Raw genomic sequence first — 20174 nt, forward strand, 5'->3', positions numbered from 1 at the left:
TTGGTGATCTTTTCAACATCATTCTTTTGCCAGAACAGGTGGCAGCAATAGAGCTTGCAAAATACACAAATGAATTATGCACAAATAATATAAAACCTGAAAGGCACCACTTACTCCGCAGGATTATTACATTATGGTTGCTACTCCTCACTGTTGTGCTCATGGAATAGAGAACAAATTTATAAAGGAGGTACTACTAAATAAAAGAAAAATATTACAAAAAGCTGCACATATGTATACTTACCTGGTACAAGTGAGTGTTGTATACAATACAAAAGTATATCCTTTCTACTGTTTTTTGCACATGCAGGAGGAAGAAGATTCTGTTGGCTTGAAGATAAAAGAAACAAAGTCTCCAACTCTGTCTTTTCTCTTTACTACACAAACTATGTTCACAGTATACAATTTCAAAAGCTGTCTAATTTCATACAGAAATTATATAAAATGTACATCTGCTGAGTGCTTATTAACTAACAAGCTGAGATACTGTGCAGCCACTAGGTGTAATGTAAATTCTATTCCATGACAAGAATATCATACCATCCCATTCAGTTTTGTGTGTGTGTGTGTGTGTGTGTGTGTGTGTGTGTGTCATGTACCTAGTATTTTCCTGGTGGACAGATATACGAAAATGATAGAAAATAAAGTTAATGTGATTTTCACTGTGAAAATAAAAGAAAAAGGGATAAAATAAAATAAAACAACACAAAAATAAAAGAAATTTTAATAATTTACACATAAATTGTGTACATGGGTACATATGTACATATACACTCTGAATGACTGTGCTGACAAGTTAGTAACACAGTCGCGGTCTCTATTTGACAATGAGATTGTAGTCCTTGTGTTTACAAGCTGTGAATGAAAAGTAATGTACACTAGCAGCAATAGATCATGTCACTATGTGTTCATGTCACAAGCATCCTATACTGCCATGATGCAGGCTAATCAAGGCTTAGAGATGATCTGGAACTCGACCTTGATTTGGATTTTCCAGCATCCCTGTCACAAAATGCAAACTACACATTACAAATGTAATAAGTCAGAAACATGTGTAAATATTATGCTGCAGAAGGTTTCAACAACTACTGTATAGCTAAAGTCATTGGTGACTTAAATAACTTAAAACATTTTAGACAGAATCTACTGACAAACAATGCCTACTGAAAAACGGTTGTGTCCATGCATAGCAATGTATTCCCAAACAGCATAAATGAACTTTATAGATCAAATGTTGTCATATTGTATCATGTTATTACTTCAGTTGTTAAAACAAAAGACTATGTGCTGTGACAGGACTGAGGTCAAGATTCAACTGGAGATGGTGCAGAACCACAGTAAATGCTGTCTTTTATTATTATTATTATTTAAAGAAAAGAATGAGAAAGTAACTAGTGGATGGGGCCACATAAAATAAGATTTCAAAGAGGTACATCAAATTATTCTAAGATAATGCACTTTCTTAGTCAAAAATCCCCTTTAAGAAAATACTACATCAACAGAAGGGATAATGCTTAACATTAAAATAATGCTGATGACTCTTTGTTTAATAAATACCAGCTCAAAATGTTGAATAGGTTGCACAGCTGGATTCGTAAAAGACAACTGAAGAAAAATCTCAAGTTTCAAATGAAGGAATTGTATTTTTAAAAGCCTAGCATGCACGATATAACAATTTTTTTTCTATCTTTTTTTACAAAATAGATTGTAGCTACAATCAGAAACATATGCAGTGCAAGAAGCTTTTAAGTGCAATACACACAAACAGCGTAATGAAACCTAATCTCCTACTGCTTATCACTAACTATGAATAACAGGAACTCTGCCAAAAGTGCAACAGAGCCCTCAATAAGTCTTATTAACACACTTAGTTCTTTTGAAGACATAATGTCTTCACTCTGCTCTGCAAGAAATTTATTATTAAGTACAAAATGTATTTGCATGGATACTATATTTCAAATGAGGGCTCTCTGGAGATGCTTCCGAAGAAACTAACTATATGGTTTGGCTACAATGGTTGATGAAGGTACGATTACTATCATACTTTAATTACTTAGGAGGCAGCAGTGAACCTATGTGAAGTATCAAACAGTTTCATATTTATAGTGCAGATGAATGATAAAAGAATAAAAAGAAATGCTCAATAATGAACTTTTAAAACCCCAAAACATTTTTCTTCTGTTTTTACTCGCACAATTTACGGATTCCTTTAATTTTACTGTAGTACAACATTTCGTGTTAAGTTGCAATGTGAAGGGTATCTACTGATAAATAGTGTCATACTTCTTAAAACATATTTACATTCAGACAAAGAACTACTTCCACATACCTGGACAACTGAATTCTCACTAGATAAATAAACATGAAACCATCATTCAAGATGGCCACTAATGTAACAAAAAATCCCCTATTTAATTTACTAACCTGGTGATACGACGACGATCAAGGAAACTTGGCGAGCCACGGCGGCGTGGAATAGAAGGTGATCGAGAGCGGGTAGTAGAACTGCTAGTGAATGAGGAGCTGCTGGAGCAACTCCGAGATCTAGACCCTGAACGACTTGAATCCGAATGGCTAGATCGTGACCTGCTGCGAGAAGCACTGCGCGAGATGCTACTGCGGGAGTCACTGCTGCTGTACACGTAACCTTTAACACTCCGCTGGGATGATCTGTGCAAAATAAATACATACATCTGTGACGGCATTTTATTTTACAGTACTTTACTGTAATATACAACCACTGACAAAGACACAAGCATCAATGAGAAGTAATGGAAATGAATTTGTTAAAAAGGCAAGTGAATGTATACTGTATTAGAAAATCAGAAAAAAATCAATGGATAGCAGCAAAGGTACACTGCTAGTCGCTAACAGAATCATGCCTCTCATTTAGGCATACACATATAGTTTTATTTTATCATGAGGCATCTAGTCTTAAGTTATCCTGGACACCTATAAAGAATTAGGCTTAACATCTAAGCTGAAACAAAGGTCATTCAGTAATTAAACACACACACATATATATTCAGTGAAGGCAAATTCTTATGCAGGGAACTGAAACTTCAGTAAGTACGGCTGGTAACCTTGTGAAGAGTGAGTAATTTGTTTCATTAATATTTACGTAAACATAACAACTAAGGTCTTCATTAGGATGGTGTGTCCAATCGAAGAAAAACTTTTGAAAAACAGTTCTGTGATACGATTTTTACTTTCAGAAAGTGTACAACTGTCAGAAATATTCTTTTGGATGAACAAACAATATGTTGGTAGTTGCAAGAACTGCACAAGTTTTAATGTGTGAGTGGAAAAGTTTAAAAGTGGCTGCAAAAGTGTAACAGAGGAACACTGCTCCAGGTGTCCAGTAGCAATATCGACCTCAACATTGCAAGCTTGTAGAGATTCTCTTATCTAAGAGGATTGATGACTTACAGCTCAACAAATGCTGAAACTTATCAAGTAAATGGGCAAATCCATTCCATCGTTCAAAACTACGAGAACTGTACCAAAAGTAAAGTTCCCAATGAGCTACAGCCTCGAGGGAAGGTGTTAGGCTAAATCCAACAACAGTGCTGTGCGCAGTGGTTCCCCCACTCTCGAGCCCGCCTGTCCACGATTCACTACGTTGCTCAGTGTTGGCTTGGCAGCTGTCACAGATGGAAGTGTTGATCGCCGCTCCCGCCAAGTGCGAGGTTCGAGCAGTAATCTGGTTTTTCCACGGAAGGAAGTTACCACCCGTGGAGACTCATCTGCAACTGAGTTTTATGTTCAGGAGTGCATGTCCATTCAGCATGTCTGCAAATGGGGCAGGGCTTTTGCTGAGGGTCGCATGGAAGTTCATGATGAACAATGGAATGGAAGACTGCCGGTTTCGGACGCGATTGTCCATAAGATCAACAGCGATCTGCTCAAAGATCGGAGGGTCACTGTCCGTGAACTTGTTGATCGCATTTCTGAAGCTTCTCACAGCACAACTGAAAGAATTTTACAGAAACATTGGGTTATCACTAGGTGTGTGCTTGCTGGGTTCCCAGGATACTGATTGATGAACATATGGAGCATCGCCTTGACTGTGCTCGCAAGTTTCTTCAACAATATGAGAGGGGAGGCAACAAGGAGAAGTTGCTGGACTCTATCATCATGGGAGATGAAACATGGGTGTTTCATTACACCCCCGAAACAAAATGACAATCTCGTCAGTGGCGTCACACCGGCTCCGCCACCAAAGAAATTCAAACAAATGCAGTCGGCAGAAAAGGTTGTGGCCTCTGTGTTTTGGGATCAGAAGGGGGCACTGCTCATCAGTTTCATGGAACCTGGAATGACAATAAACTCAGACAGATATTGTGAAACATTGACCAAACTCTGATGAGCAATCCAGTATCGCCAGAGACGACAGCTGAAGGAAGGACTATTGCTTCTTCATGACAATGCTCGACCCCACGTCACTTGTAAAACACAGGAGATTTGAAGAAATTTGCCCCATCCTCCGTATAGCCCATACTTAGCCCCCAGCGATTATCACCTCTTCACCAACCTAAAGAAACACTTAGGTGGCAAATGCTTCAAGAGCGATGATTAAGTCTGAGCAGAGGTCATACACTTCCTCAACAGGTTTGCGGGAGACTTCTTTGACTTAGTAATACAAAAGCTGGAGCATCATCTTCAAAAGTTTGTCGAAAAAATGGAAAATACATTGAAAAATAGACAAGATGTAAGCTTTTCAATGACTTATAAATTAATAACAATAAACAATGTCTTCTATTTGTAAAAGATACGATAACCTTACTTTTGGTACAGCTCTCTTAACTGAACTACTTACTGTAAGACTTGTGCAAGTTGAGCTCCCAGATGTTTTACTGTTGATCACAAGGAACATATATTTCACATCTGCACCATGCTCAAAAATTCTTTCAATAGCGAACGAGACACATTTTGGACAAGATTTCTGCCTGTGATGAAACACAAATATGTAATTTTGAACCATGGTACAAGAGTCAAAGCTTGTAGCAGAAGCACCCTGAACTGCCTATCTGCAACAAATTTAAAATGCAACTGTTGGCAGTTAAGATTATGTAATCGTCTTTCTGGACTACCCATGGTCCAACTTCCTGTAATTTTTCGGAGAAGCAATTGCAGTATCAGGCATGACTGAGAACAAAGTCAAGCTTGCACTGAAATGGAAATGTCTGGGATGACAGAGGAATGGTGCGTTAGTTTTGAAAGACAATGCTCGATCTCATGCATCCCGACTGTCGCTGGAAACTATTGGTAAAGTGGGTTGAGAGTTCCTATCTCATCCTCCTCATGGCCCTGACCTTGCACCCTTTAGATTTTTATCTTTCTGGTGAAGCTTCGTGTAGTATTGAGATAAAAAAAGGAAGGATGATTAATTTTTAACTTTCTATTGACAACAAGGTCATTAGAGATGGATCACAAGCTCATATTAGGGAGGGATATGGAAAGAAATCAATGATACCTCTTTTGAAAGACACCACTGTGGCATTCGCCTTAACTCTTCATCCACCCTATTTCTAAATGACAAATGATAATTAAACAATGGAAACTCCAAGTCGGAGTATCAACAATATAAGCAAGAAGATGGATTGCTACTTGCCGAAGAGATGACATGCTGAGATGCAGATAGGCACAATGAAAAGACTGTCACACAGTTATCTTTCTTAAGAAAAGGAAGAGCACATACACACATTCATTCACACATGCCAAGCACACCTCACACACGACTGCCTTTTCCGGCAGCTTCTACCAGAATGCAACTGTCACATTCAGCAGAAGCAACTATATGCTGGGAAGAGGAGAGGCTAGCAGGATATGGATGCCAGGAGAAAGGAGTGTTCGCTGTCAGAGCTACAGACTAGAAGAAGGCATGACAAGACAGCCACCAGGTGCAGTATCACAAGGCTGGGGGGAGATGAGGAGCAAAACAGCCCTCCATACGCACCTTTCAAATGCTACCCCAAAACACACAAATCCTGGATTCCCTATCGTAGCTGGTTATTGTGCCTCCACTGAGAATTTTCGCTGTTATTGACCAACATCTCCAACCAACCAACCATAATCTAGTCTCCCACGTCAAAGACACCAACCATTCTTTCACAGACTCTCCACCATCCGTACTCCTTCACCACCTGGATCCCTACTTCTCACTGCTGACACCAATTCCCAATACACTAACATCTCTCATGCCCATAGCCTTGCCACCATTGAACACTACCTTTCCCAATGACCTTCATACTCCAAATCCACTACCTCATTCCTCATACACTCTACTAACTTTATCCTAACTCACGACTACTTCTCCTCTGAAGGGGAAGTATACAAACAATTCGGTGGCAGAGCCAAAGGCACCTAAAGGAGATCTTCCGAGCCTCTCAAAAGTCAAACCTCTTGTCTTGTCTTATGACCCCATCCACATTTCTGTCCACATTAAACCCACCAACCACCAACAGTGCCTTCATTTCAACAGCTGTCATCCCTTCCAAACAAAAAAAATCCCTCCCATAACAGACTGTTCACCAAGGGAAGGTGTATCTGCAGTGACAAGAACTCCTTTGCCCAGAATGCTGAGGGTCTCACCTGCACCTTCAGAGAAAGGCACTATCCCACAGACCTAGTCTGCAAAGAGATCTCCCATGCCATTTTCAACACACACCCGGAATCCTCCCACCACCACCACCACCACCACCACCACCACCACCACCACCACCAAGAACAAGTTACGAAGGAGTAATCCCTTCATCACCCAATATCATCCCAGATTGGAACACTTAACCAAATACTTTATTGTGGCTTTGATTACCTATCAGCATGCCTCAAAATGAGGGACATTCTAACCAAGATGCTAGTCCATCTCTAATCCACTCGCAACTCCAACCCCTTGCCACAGGAAAGATATCCATGCCCAGTCCATTCACCCAGCATTTTCTATTCCAGGCCTGTCGCAGGCTTATCCTACCCCATCAGAGGCCAGGCCAGGTGTGAAAGCACCCATATCATATACCTGCTCGGCTGCAATCAATGCACAGCGTCTTATATTGGTATGACTACCAACCAGCTGTCCACCATGATGAATGGCAACTGCCAAACTTTGACCAAGAGCAAAGTAGGCCATGCTGTGGCACAACATGCAGCTGAACATAACAGGCTTGATTTCTATGGCTCCTTCACAACTCGAGCCACAATCTGGATCCTCACATCCATCGCCAGTTTTTCTGAACTGTGCAGATGGGAGTTATCCTTACAACATATTCTCTGCTCCCAAAATTATCCCGGCCTCAACCTCAGGCAACCTGCGCACTCCCCCACCCAACAGTTTCTGGTCCCTCCGTTCTATGACGTCCTCCCTGTTCACATTCCCTCGCCCTCTTTCTGTGCCATCCTCTGCCAATGCACACACCCGTCTTCCCCCTTCCCTGCTCCTCTCCTTTCCCGCTCACTGTCCCCTCCACTCTCCCTGCCCCACAGCTTCCCAAGTCCACACCTGGGGGTAGTCTTGTCATGCCTCCAACTAGTCCCTCTGTGGTCCACCAGACAGCCCTCTTCTCAGTTGTAAACTGCTGCTCACCCTGTCTGTCAGGTCATCTATGTACATAGAGAATAAAAATAGTCCTCTCACACTTCCCGAGGGCACTCCTGACAAAACCCCTGCCTGTGATGAGCACTCACCATTGAGGACAATGCACTGGATTCTATTACTTAAAAAGCCTTCTAGCTACTCACATATCTGGGAACGTAAACTGCATGTTCGGGCCTTCGTCAGTAGTCTCCGATGGGGCACTGTGTCAAATGATTTCTGGAAATATAGGAATACGTTTGTTTCCCTTCATCTACATCTACATACATATTCCACAAGCCACCTGACGGAGTGTGGTGGAGCGTACCTTGAGTACCTCTATCGGTTCGCCCTTCTATTCCAGTCTCACATTGTTCATGGAAAGAAAGACTCTCGGTATGCCTCTGTGTGGGCTCTAATCTCTCTGATTTTATCCTCATGGTGTCTTCGCGAGATATACGTAGGATGGAGCAATATACTGCTTGACTCCTCGGTGAAGATATGTTCTCGAAACTTCAACAAAAGCCCATACTAAGCCACTGAGCGTCTCTCTTGCAGAGTTTTCCACTGGAGTTTATCTATCATCTCCGTAACGCTTTTGTGATTACTACATGATCCAGTAACCAAGCGCGCTGCTTTCCATTGGATTTTCTCTACCTCTTCTATCGACCCTATCTGATACGGATCCCACACCGGTGTGCAGTATTCAAGCAGTAGGCGAACAAGTGTACTGTAGCATACTTACTTTGTTTTTGGAATGCATTTCCTTAGGATTCTTCCAATGAATCTCAGTCTGGCATCTGCTTCACCATCGATTAATTTTATATGGTCATACCATTTTAAATCACGCCTAATGCCTACTCCCAGATAATTTATGGAATTAACTGCTTCCAGTTGCTGATCTGCTATATTGTAGCTAAATTATAAAGAATCTTTCTTTCTATGTATTTGCAGCACATTACACTTGTCTACATTGAGATTCAATTGCCATTCCCTGCACTATGCATCAATTTGTTGCAGATCCTCCTGCATTTCAGTACAATTTTCCATTGTTACAACCTCTTGATATACTACAGCATCATCCGCAAAAAAGCCTCAGTGAGCTTCCAATGTTATCCACAAGTTCAATGGATGACCATGTGGTGTGCAATGTCCAGTAATGGAACAATCGGTGCAATATTCCTTGATGGCACGGTGACTACCGAGCAGTATGTGAAGGTTTTGTAAGATGATTTCATCCCAATTATCCAAAGTGACCCTGATTTCAAGAATATGTACTTCATGCATGACAGAGCTTGACCCCATCAAAGCAATACAGTGTTTGATGTCCTGGAGGAGCACTTTGAGGACCGCATTCTGACTCTGGGGTACCCAGAGGCCACTGACATGGGCCTCGTTTGGCCGCCATATTCTCCAGATCTGAACATATGCAACTCCTTTTTGTGGGGTCATATTAAAGACAAGGTGTACAGAAAAACCCCAAAACCATTGCTGAGCTGAAAACAGCCATTCACGAGGTCATCGACAGTGTCAATGCTCAGACACTTCAGCAGGTCATGCACAATATTGCTATTTGTCTGTGCCACATTGAACACAGAATGTGTTACAGAATTCTGCAGCAAACTGGATATCGTGAGTCACTTGTTTTACCTTTCTTATATACAGTAGTCACCTGCACTTTTTTCCACATGCTTGGGACTTTTCACTGGGTGAGACACTCGCAATAAATGCAGGGCAATGAAGATACTAATGCCGCAGAGTACTCTCTACACAACCTAGTTGCGATTCCATCTGGACTGGCAACTTACTTGTTTTCAATTCTTTCAATTGCTTCTCTGTGCCAAAGATGCCAGTGTCTATGTCCTCCATGCGTGAGTCTGTACAAAAATCAAACACAGTTATGATACTCACGTGTGAATAACTTCTTTGATGTGAAATTTAGAAATTCAGTTTTCCTTTAAATATCTTCTCCTGCCCCAGACTGGTTGGTGAGTGACTGGACAGAAGCCTACACCTCGCTTAGTGATTTCATGTACAACCACAATTTTCTTAAGTTCTTAAGTTCCGTCTTACAGACGGAGCACGGATTTCTTACTAACTTTTTTCTGTCAGCTTTTTTTGCACTCTTTTTTGAATTGAAAATACAACAATGTCTGTTTCTCCAGCATTTTCCAAATCTGATTACTAAACCATAGAGTGTCTTTTCCACCCTTTATCCACTTACTTCGCACATACACCTCCAGAGCGAAACTTGCAATCAATTTAAACTCTGAAATAAGTGGTTGGAGTTCCATCATAAGTTGCATTGAGAAGTATCTTTATTTATTTCTTGATGGAGACTCGTGTCCATTTCCAAACCATCCTTACCATAAGTGTGACAGACACAGGCGATAAGCCTAAGTACAAAAATTGCTCCCTGCTGTAATATTGAAGCGGCACTATGGCTGACTCAATGGTAAATACACCACACATAATGGACAGTTTAAACATTGGCCATAATTCCTCTATATCGCCCATAATGAAGCTAAATGATGGCCATTTGTTGTCTAAGTTATATGCTAACAACTGCTTATCTGCTCTTTCTAGTATAAACACTCTCCTGGCCTTCTTGAGGGATTTATTAACTTTAGTAACCATCATCACTATAATGACATCATGATCACCAAAATCCCCATATCTTTTCTGACACTGATGAAAGGTCGGCTACAGGGTCTAAAATATATGCATTGCTTGTGGTTCTCTAGCTAGTTGTTCAAGGCTGTTTTTGGAAAATGTGTTCAGAAGTACTTCATAAAACTGACTGTACCACACTCACTGAATACATACATGTACCATTCTATACTCGGTAGGTTAAAGTCACACCCCACTAATATTGTATTATCTGGGTATTTCTTCTCCACTCCCATAGACTTTGCTTGGATGACTCTAAAACTGCCACAGCAGAACTGAATGGCCGGAAACACATCCAACAATTAACTTGATTTCATCTAGACGAGTTACAAGTGTCGCTATAACTTCACTGTCACACTCAAATTTGACCTCAACAGACACAATAAGTTTATCAACTGCAATGATCTCTCCCACTCCTATGGCACTAATCTGTCTTTTCAGTGAAAGTTCCTAGACTTGATAAGTATTTCAAAGCTTCCTACATTGGGCATCAGCCAACTGTTGATCCTGAGAATAATTGAAGCACAAGATATTTCCTGGAGGGCAACAATTTGGGAACTTTGTTAAAATAATTTATTGTTAAATACTTATACTTCACTGTTAAAATTTTGACAGTCTAAATGTCTACTTTGTAGGCGATAAAATTTTACTCTCTGTATCGAGTGGTGAGCGTTCATTAGAAGACCTCAAACTACCTCCTAGCCTAGAAACCCTCATGTGCTCTCCTCCAGTACTCGATATCCATGCAGATTCTTCTTTTGTGTAGTGCACCCCTGACCTATCAAGCGGAGTCCTACAACTCTGCACCATATAACACAGGCCCAGAAATTCAGCAGATATGACCATCACAGAATCTATGGAGCCTGCACCCAGTCCCAAACCAAAGGATCCAATCGAGCCTGTTACCCCCCACCCCCACCTTTCTTTTTTTGAGTCATCAGTCTTCTGACTGGTTTAATGTGGCCCGCCACAAATTCCTCTCCTATGCCAACCTCTTCATCTCAGAGTAGCACTTGCAACTTATGTCTTCAATTATTTGCTGGATGTATTCCCATCTCTGTCTTCCTCTACAGTTTTTACCCTCTACAGCTCCCTCTAGTACCATGGAAGTCATACCATTATGTCTTAGCAGATGTCCTATCATCCTGTCCCTTCTCCTTGTCAGTGTTTTCTGCACATTCCTTTCCTCTCTGATTCTGTGGGGAACCTCCACATTTTTCACCTTACCAGTCCACCTAATTTTTAACATTCATCTGTAGGACATCTCAAAAGCATTGGTTTTCTTCTGGTCTGGTTTTCCCACAGTCCATGTTTCATTACCATACAATGCTGGGCACCAAACGTACATTCTCAGAATTTTTTGCTCAAAGTAAGGTCAATGTTACCAGTAGACTTCTCTTGGTCAAGAATGCCCTTTTCTCCAGTGCTAGTCTGGTTTCGATGTCCTCCTTGCTCCATCTGCCATTGATTATTTTGCTGCCTAGGTTAGGTAGAAGAATACCCTAACTTCATCTGCTTCATTACCATCAATCCTAATGTTCCCACTTCTGTTACTTCTTGTTAATTTTGCCTTTCTTTGAACTACTCTAAATCCATATTCTGTACTCATTAGACAGTACACTCCATTCAGCACATTCAGTATAATTCTTCTTCACTTTCACTTAGGATAGGAATGTCACCAGTGAATCATACAATAACATCCTTTCACCTCGAATTTTAATTCCACTCTTGAACCTTTCTTTTATTTCCATCATTGGTTCTTAGATGTACAGACTAAACAGTAGGGATGAAAGACTACGTCCTTGTCTTACACCATTTTTAATCTGAGAACTTCCATTCTTCACACTCCACTCTTATTATTCCCTCTTAAGTCTTGTACATGTTGTATATTAGCAGTCTTTCCCTATAGCTTAGCCCTATTTTTCCCAGAATTTCGAACATCTTGCACCATTTTCTAGGTCGACAAATCCTACAAATGTGTCTTGATTTTTCTTTAGTACTGTTACTATTATCAACTTCAAAGTCAGAATTGCCTCTATGGTGCCTTTACCTTTCCTAAAGTCAAACTGATTGTCATCTAACACATTCTCAATTTTGCTTGTGCAATAATTCTTGCACTTCTCAGCTCTTGCAGTCTTCGGAATTGTGTAGATGATTTTTACCGAAAGTCAGATGGAATGTCGCCAGACCCGTACATTCTAGACACCAACATGTATAGTTATTTTGTTCCAATACCCCAAATGATTTTAGAGAAGCTGACAGAATATTATCTATCCCTTCTGCTTTATTTAATGTTAAGTCCTTGAAAGCTCTCTTAAATTCTGATTCTAATAATGGTTGCCTCCCCCCCCCCCCCCCCCAATCTCTTCTAAATCGACTCCTGTTACTTCTTCTCTCACATCAGACAAATCTTCCCCCTCATAGAGACCTTCAATGCACTCTTTCCACCTATCCATTTTCTCCCCTGCTTTTAACAGTGGAATTCCTGTTGCACTTTTAATGTTAATACCCTTGCTTTTAAATTCACTGAAGGCTATTTTGACTTTCCTGTATGCTGAGTCAGTCCTCCTGACAATCGTTTCTTTTTTGATATCTTCACATTTTTCATGCAGCCATTTCGTCTTAACTTCCCTGCACTTCCTATTTATCTTATTCCTCAACAACTTAAATTTATGCATTCCTGAATTTCCCCGAACAGTTTTGTACTTCCTTCTTTCATTTCTTCTATTACCCATGGCTTCATTGCAGTTACCTTCTTTGTACCTATGTTTTTCTTTCTAACTTCTGTGATTGCAATTTTTAGAGATGACCATTCCTCTTCAACTGTGCTGTCTACTGAATTATTTCATATAGCTGTATCTACAGCCTTAGAGAACTTCAAGCATATCTCATCATTCCTTAGTACTTCTGTATCCCACTCCTTTGCATACTGATTCTTCCTGACTAATCTCTTAAACTTCAGCCTACTCTTCATCACTACTACATTGTGATCCGAGTTTATATCTGCTCCTGGGTATGCCTTAGAGTCCAGTATCTGATTTCAGAATCTCTGTCTGACCAATATGTAATCTAATCGAAATCATCCCGTATCACCTGGCCTCTTCCATGGGAACAATTCTGCAAACTATGAGCTGTGCTTGCACCCCATGAGCAAGTCTGGCAGTCTTAACCACTTCTGCCAACTGACCATAAGAACTGAGGATGATGCCCTCAGAACCCAAGCGACAGATGTCATTGGTGCCACCATGAGCAATAACTTCCAGACTTCTGCACCCTCGGTAAGGGGGGGGGGGGGGGGGGGGTGCATCTTGATATACTGTTAGCCTGCATGCTAGTTACTTGCATTTGATTTCGTTTTATTGGGACTTCTTTTGTTTGTCTTGGTAGCAGGTGTGGGGGTCCTGGGTTAGGTCCTACTTGTGCGGTTGTGTACTTTCTGTCCCTTTTGCCTGTGCATGTCGGCTGGCCATGTATCTAGTTAGCTTGTGGCTTAATGTATAATTGGTCTTATGCACAAAATATAATAGATTTATACTGCTTATCTAATGTTCATCAACAGGTTGATTAATTCTACAGATGATGTGCTGTAATTAATTATTGTGTTTCTAGTTACTTGAGGTAGGTGTCAGTCTGATGTAGATACCCTCAAGTTCTGGGATTTTTCGTGCCTATTCATGACCATAACTACTCCCATTTGGGGGTCCATGCCGAGCCTGTACTGGAAACAGCTGAGTGGGCGGGCGTACTTCTGGCGAAGTTTGTTGAATCCCACGAGGTTACTTGGTCACACGAAATTTTATATCCTACATTGTAGGGTGCCTGCCATTTAAGTAACATGGTTGTGTACCATGGTATGTGATTTGTTGTTGCCTGTACTCTGAATTACTTTGGTAATACCAATCACTGCAATAAGGAAAGAATACATTTCCTCATTAGATTCTAGTAAATTGTTCTTCAGGTTGATCATGGTTCTTGAGTAAATAATTTTTAACTCATTTCACTAAATGTGTAATAGGCCATAAGTGCCTTGGTTTATGAATGTTTAAATTTTGAAGTAACTTGCTCTCACATAAATGGTAATTTTAAAAATGTGTTGATGGTTTTATTTGTTATTTGTCTTGTTTAAAAGTAGCAAATAAATGTTCAGTGCAACTGTCAATGGTGATTGCCTGATGTGTCACTTGGTCCAGTCCTACCTCCTAACAGCCTATTGTGCTGAGCTCTTCTCATTGTGTAAAAGTTTAATTCCATGCTGTGCTGACACATCATTGGTAGCAGAGAGTAGTTGTGTTTCGGGGTCCCTGGGTAAGGCATCACCATCCATTGTTGTATCTGGTGATAAATTAGGTTATTTATCTGAACTTGTATTTTTTGTGTGAGCAATCTCTGTAGGCTGTATTATGTTACAGGACAATGAAGCGAGTCACCCGCAGCCCAGGGGGTGTCTGGGACTAAGCCAGTTTGAGCCAGTTGAGGAGAGAGCAGCTAGTTTATGAGCTTAAGGTACGTGGAGTGCCAACTTATGGGGCGGTGAGAGATTTGAGTGCGTGTTTGTGGGGAGCTTTGGACTGTCTGGTATGCCTCGCCTGTGGAAGGCATTAGTGAGGTAGGTTTAGTGTTGCCCATGTGTGCTGTGTCACTTTCCGGTGTGCGAGAGAATCTCGAGTTTATGAGAGATAGTAACCATTCCATTACACAGATTAGCTGGGTTCAATCTCAGCACATTCATTGGGTTAATAGATTGGGAGATTTAGAACAGTTGAAGGTTACTCCTAAACAGAACGCCAATATTTGGGAGTTGCGTCAGAGGGCTATGGCATTGCAGTTCAATCTTAATGCAGCAGGGTTGCAGGGGGAAGAGAGTGTAAGAGGAGGTACACTGGTACAAGAACCGGTGAATGAATCAGTGCTGACAGGGAAATTAACGAACGTTGGGCAGCCATTGTTCAAGCCATTTGTTAAGTTACCCAATCCTATTTTTTTTTTTTTAATTCAGCGATTGAGCATTCAGGTGTTAGGCGAGTTGCCGTGTGCCGTGAAGGTTCTGTGCTTATTGGTAAGTTTGGAAATGCATGTGGATGCACTAGGTTTTGACCACCGAGTTATTCTTCAACTGATTTATCCTTTGTCAAAGGGGTTATTGAGTATTATTATTAGTGAAGTATTGTTGAGAGATAAGGGTAGCCTTCCCAATTTGCGGCAGAAGATCACTGAACGTAAATTCACTCCACGCATTAAGCTTGATTTGGCAGACCAATATTTTTATCATGCCTAGCGTCAAACTGAGACCCTTGAACAGTATATTGATGAAATTCGTGTCACCATTACTGTGGTGGAGATAAATATAAGTGAAATGGACCAGAGGGCACGTCATGGGTTATGTTTGCCCCTAAGCCAACTGTCTTCAGTTAAATTGAGACTTTGGTTTATCAGATTGAGGAGCTCCGTTTTGCTGATAGTAAGAGAGCCAGTGTGTGAGAGGCAGATCCTTTAGCTACCTGGGTGCAACCTGATCGTATTGAATGAAAGATAAATGATGTTGGGAATAGGAGCTGTTTTCGTTGTGGGAGTTTCGAGCATTTGGTGCGTTTGTCCAGAGAGACGGAAACTGCGCCTGAGTAGCTGACGATTAAAGAACAGGGACACCTTTAGTCAGAAGCATCCAATGAAGCAATGTAATCGCACAAGATCAGTTGGTAGCCAGTTGCTGCCATTCGTGTGCAGCACCTTGAACCATGAACCAGTCTGGGTGTTGGTAGATTCTGGCAGTAGTGCATCCTTGTTAGACCATCAACGGTATCAGAAGTATCGAGCAGTATGTAAGCTACCTCCCTAGCAACTGACCTCAGAGGGGTGTCGTGCGGTTAATGGGCAATGGTTGCCCCCTCATGGGCTGTTGCCGGGGAAGTGTATCAATACAAGGGTTTTGTGGCCAATTCGTTTGTTAGTGGTGGAAAACCTGTCCGTTAATTTGTTATTGGGCTCTGATTCGATACAACGGATGTGTTTGGTGTTAGATTACGCCAGTAGGATGTTTCATATTCAGATCGCACCTCCAAAGAAGTTTCGTTTGTGTTCATTCCAGGGTCAGACTGAGGTAAACAATATATCTATTCAGGATTCTGAATTTGGGTTCAGTCATTTGCCAGGTAGTGAGGCAGCGGAATTCTTGGTGCTTCTGAGTCGTTTTCCTGATGTGCTGACTAATAACCTGGGGTGTAGCAGATAAAATTTGTTACCATATATGCTTGATTGATGATGTGCTAGTTCGACAATCACCGTATAGATTGTTACTGCCAAAGCTGGAGGCATTGTGCCAGTAGTTGATAAGATGTTGGAGGAAGGAGTGATCAGGAAGTCGACCTCTCCGTATGCTTCTCCAATGTTTTTGGTGCCTAAGGCAGAGGCTGCGTATCATCCGGTGGTGGACTGTAGACGATTAAACCAGAAGGTTGTTTTGGAGTTGGTGCGTTGCCTGACTTGCACCATTGTTTTACCTGGTTTGCGGGAGCAAAGGTCTTTACCATCCTGGACCTCAACCAGGCTTACTACCACATTCCGTTATTTGAAGAGTCTAAACCAGTCACTGCATTTAGCACAGGCTGGAACCTTTATGAGTTTAATCGTGTCCCATTCGGGTTGTCCACGGGCACGGCAGTACTGTATCAGCTACTAGATAACATCTTGGGGGATTTCAAATACAAGTTTGTTTATAATTACCTTGACAATGTGGTAGTATATAGTCCTACGTTTGAGGAGCACCTTCAGCAAATCTTACTCTGCTTGCGAGAAGCTGAGCTCATGGTCAAGCCTCCTAAGGTAAGTTTGGCACGCAAGGAGATTTCGTTTTTGTGTCATTTGGTCTCGGCAAGGGGAGTGAGGATTGACCAGGGGAGAATGAGGGATCTACATAAGTTTCTGCCTCCTAAGACTACCAATAAGAAGGGAGTTGCCCAATTTATAGGAATGGCTGATTTCTTCCGTAAATTTGTGCCCCATTTTGCACAAGTAGTGCCTCCACTAAACCAACTTTGGAAGAAGAACGTGGATTTTCAGTGGGGCAGGTCCCACCTGTGTTGTCTGTACCAGATTTTGGTAAGCGTTTTATTGTTCAGATGCATGCATCTAATTCTGGGATGGCAGCTATGCTGCTCCAGGACAATGAAGGTGAATGTCATCCGATAGCATACGCATCCAGGACACTCTTGCCTGCCGAGTTAAAATATTCTGTGTACGAATGGGAAGCATTGGCAGTATTCTTCACTTTAGAAAGGTTTCGTTTCTACCCAGAACATAGACATTTCAAATTAGAGACTGACAACCAGGCATTAAGCTGGGTACTGGCCCGCCCCAGGAGAACTGGATGTATTGCCCAGTGGGCAGTCCGCATATCAACAGCGATTTTTTCCATAATTCTATGGTGGGAGGTCACTTGGGAGTAGCCAAGACTATTGCTAAGATTCGGGAGCATCTAACCTGGGCGACATTGTATAAGGATATTCATAGATTAGTAGAGCAATGCCATGTATGTAAGGAGTCCAAACCCAACTCTTAAAGCGCGCAGAGGGTTGCTGCAATCTACCAGGAAGAATGCACCAATTGACAAGGTGTTCATTGATTATATCGGACCATTACCCAGAATTCAGAATGCCAATAGATAGATATTGGTACTGGTGGATGCGATCACACACTTTTTATGGCTCATCCCTGGTAGTGGAATAACAGAGGGTTTAACCATTCGCCATATGTCCAACATTTTTTCAATCTTTGGTCCACCAAGGTCACTTGTTAGTGATAACACCTCTGCTTTTGTGTCACGGTAGTTTAAGAGATTTTGCTTCAGAAGTGCTATACATGATGTCACTGCTATTCCCTGCTACCTGCAACCTTCACTTGCAGAGAGAGTGAATCGCAATCTTAAGGCTGCTCTCTCAGCCTTCCACCAGATGTCGCAGGGAAGGTGGGATGAGATGATCCCTCGGTTGAATTTGGCCTTCAACTCCGCCCGCGACGAATAGAGTACGGCTACCCCTCTCTCTCTGATGCTCAGTTATCCTGTGAATTCTCCAATCGCCAATTTGTGGCCCATCAATGATTTACTGCCTGAAGGGGTAACTAGCAAGCTCATTCAGCAGAATTGGAAATGTGCCAGGGAAAATATTGAGCTCACACACCAGAAACTAGCGCAGCGTTACAATGACGGGTGTTGTCCATTTAAGGTCCAGCCAGGGGCGACAGTTTTCATTTGTAATTTTGTGGCAGGGGGGCAAGGGAAAGACAAAATCTCGACCAAGTTATCACCACATTTCGTGGGACCCTGCCAGGTGTTACGGGTCTTGAGCCCAGTGAGTTTGCTGGTTTCGAATAGTCGGACTGGGAAAACCTCACAGGTCCACATATCTCGGGTCAAGGGAGGGCGCTAGCTCTCGTCTCTTGTCTTGGACAAATGGGGGATGGTTTCTGGTTTTCTGAGGGGGAGGATGAGCCACGTGTCTTGATCAACAATATTCCCGCCACCGGTATGGGTCAAGTTTCTGGTGGTGTGTGCAGAGTGCGCGGTGGCACCACCTACCGGGCCGATCAGGGAACGAAGGGTAAGCTCTAGCAAGTAGTGAGGATTTTTTTTTTTTTTGAGGATGGGGGAGGACGCATAGCAGTAACATCATTTTCCAAGTCTGGCAGACAGTATGCAGGTGCTGTGCGAGGCAGCAGGAAGAGCACATCTAAAAAGGGCTGTTTACCTGAATGATGGCGCCATAGGAAATATCACCGGCATGGAAGCAGTCACATAACTGGGAAGCTGTTCATGTATTTTGCTTGCTACATGTCTCCTGGCACTGGGATCTGCAGCGGCTGGCTTCATCAAACAAGCAAGAAGGTAGGGCCTTGCTTGTGCTGTAAATTGTGGCTGTTGCTACTCCTACTGTGTCTATCCTCGAATGTGTTTAATTTCAACTTGCTTAGTATGCAGTGTTCTAGTGCGAGCTGTATGAGGTGCAACAATAAAATAATGAGACTGATTTTCTTTGCGATATGTGGCAAACATGCAGGCTTGCGTAGGCACAATATCTTTGACCTTGGTCTATAAGCTGCTTCTAGTCCAAGCGGCATATTGATGCAACTACTCAGTCGTGAGGTATGCTTTCATAAGTTAACACGTGTTTGTGTCTCTCGTCATGGTAATGCAACCGCATAATATTGTGCAATGGCTAGCTATTTATTTTTGTGTTAAATTGGCTGAAAATGCGATGACAACTTATGGTAAACTTCAGAAGGCTTTTGGAGAGGAGGTTATGTCGAGAGCTCAAGTTTTTCATTAGCATAAAATGTTTAGTGAAGGCAGAATGAATGCTGAAGATGAAGATCGCAATGGACGACCATCAACCTCACGGACGGATGTCAGCTTGTCTAGGGTGCGTGAACTCTTACGATATGATCGAAGATTATCCATGAAAATGATTGCAGAAGAACTGAATATCAATGGAGAAACGGTTTGTCTAATAATAACTGAAGATCTTGGTATGAGAAAGATTTGTGCAAAAATGGTCCCCAAAAATCTCACGCCACAACAGCGACAAACACGGGAAAATGTGGTAACCCATCTGTTAGAGCAACCGGAAATCAATCCAGAATTGTTGAGCCATGTTATCACTGGTGATAGAAGTTGTTTTTTTCAGTATGACCCAGAGACTAAACGCCAAAGTTCACAATGGTGCTCAAAGGGATATCTCAGACTAAAAAAAGCTCACATGTCAAAGTCAAAAGTGAACTGCATGCTTGTGTGCTTCTTTGATTCCAAGGGAATTGTTCATAATGAGTGGGTGCCTCCTGGACAAACAGTTCACCAATATTACAACAAAGAAATTTTAGAAAGACTTCATAAAAGAGTTTTTCGTGTCCGTGCCAACATTGCCGATAATTGGACTCTGCATCA

At 41.8% G+C, this 20174-nt stretch overlaps 1 protein-coding gene across 2 annotated transcripts in view; it reads right to left on the bottom strand.

Moving 5' to 3' along the window:
• Nucleotides 1-708: 708 nt before the first annotated feature.
• LOC126354423 (serine/arginine repetitive matrix protein 2) overlaps nucleotides 709-20174 on the bottom strand; it is a 232460-nt gene continuing 212994 nt past the window's right edge. For both annotated transcript variants that reach the window (XM_050004061.1, XM_050004070.1), the window contains 2 exons: nucleotides 2425-2670; nucleotides 709-1002 (listed from right to left, as the gene is read on the bottom strand). In XM_050004061.1, the coding sequence (XP_049860018.1) occupies nucleotides 945-1002; nucleotides 2425-2670 (304 nt within the window). In that variant the 3' untranslated portion in view covers nucleotides 709-944. The remainder of the gene's footprint in view (nucleotides 1003-2424; nucleotides 2671-20174) is intronic.

Source organism: Schistocerca gregaria, chromosome 1 (genome assembly GCF_023897955.1).
Source record: "Schistocerca gregaria isolate iqSchGreg1 chromosome 1, iqSchGreg1.2, whole genome shotgun sequence".
Lineage (NCBI taxonomy): Eukaryota > Metazoa > Arthropoda > Insecta > Orthoptera > Acrididae > Schistocerca > Schistocerca gregaria.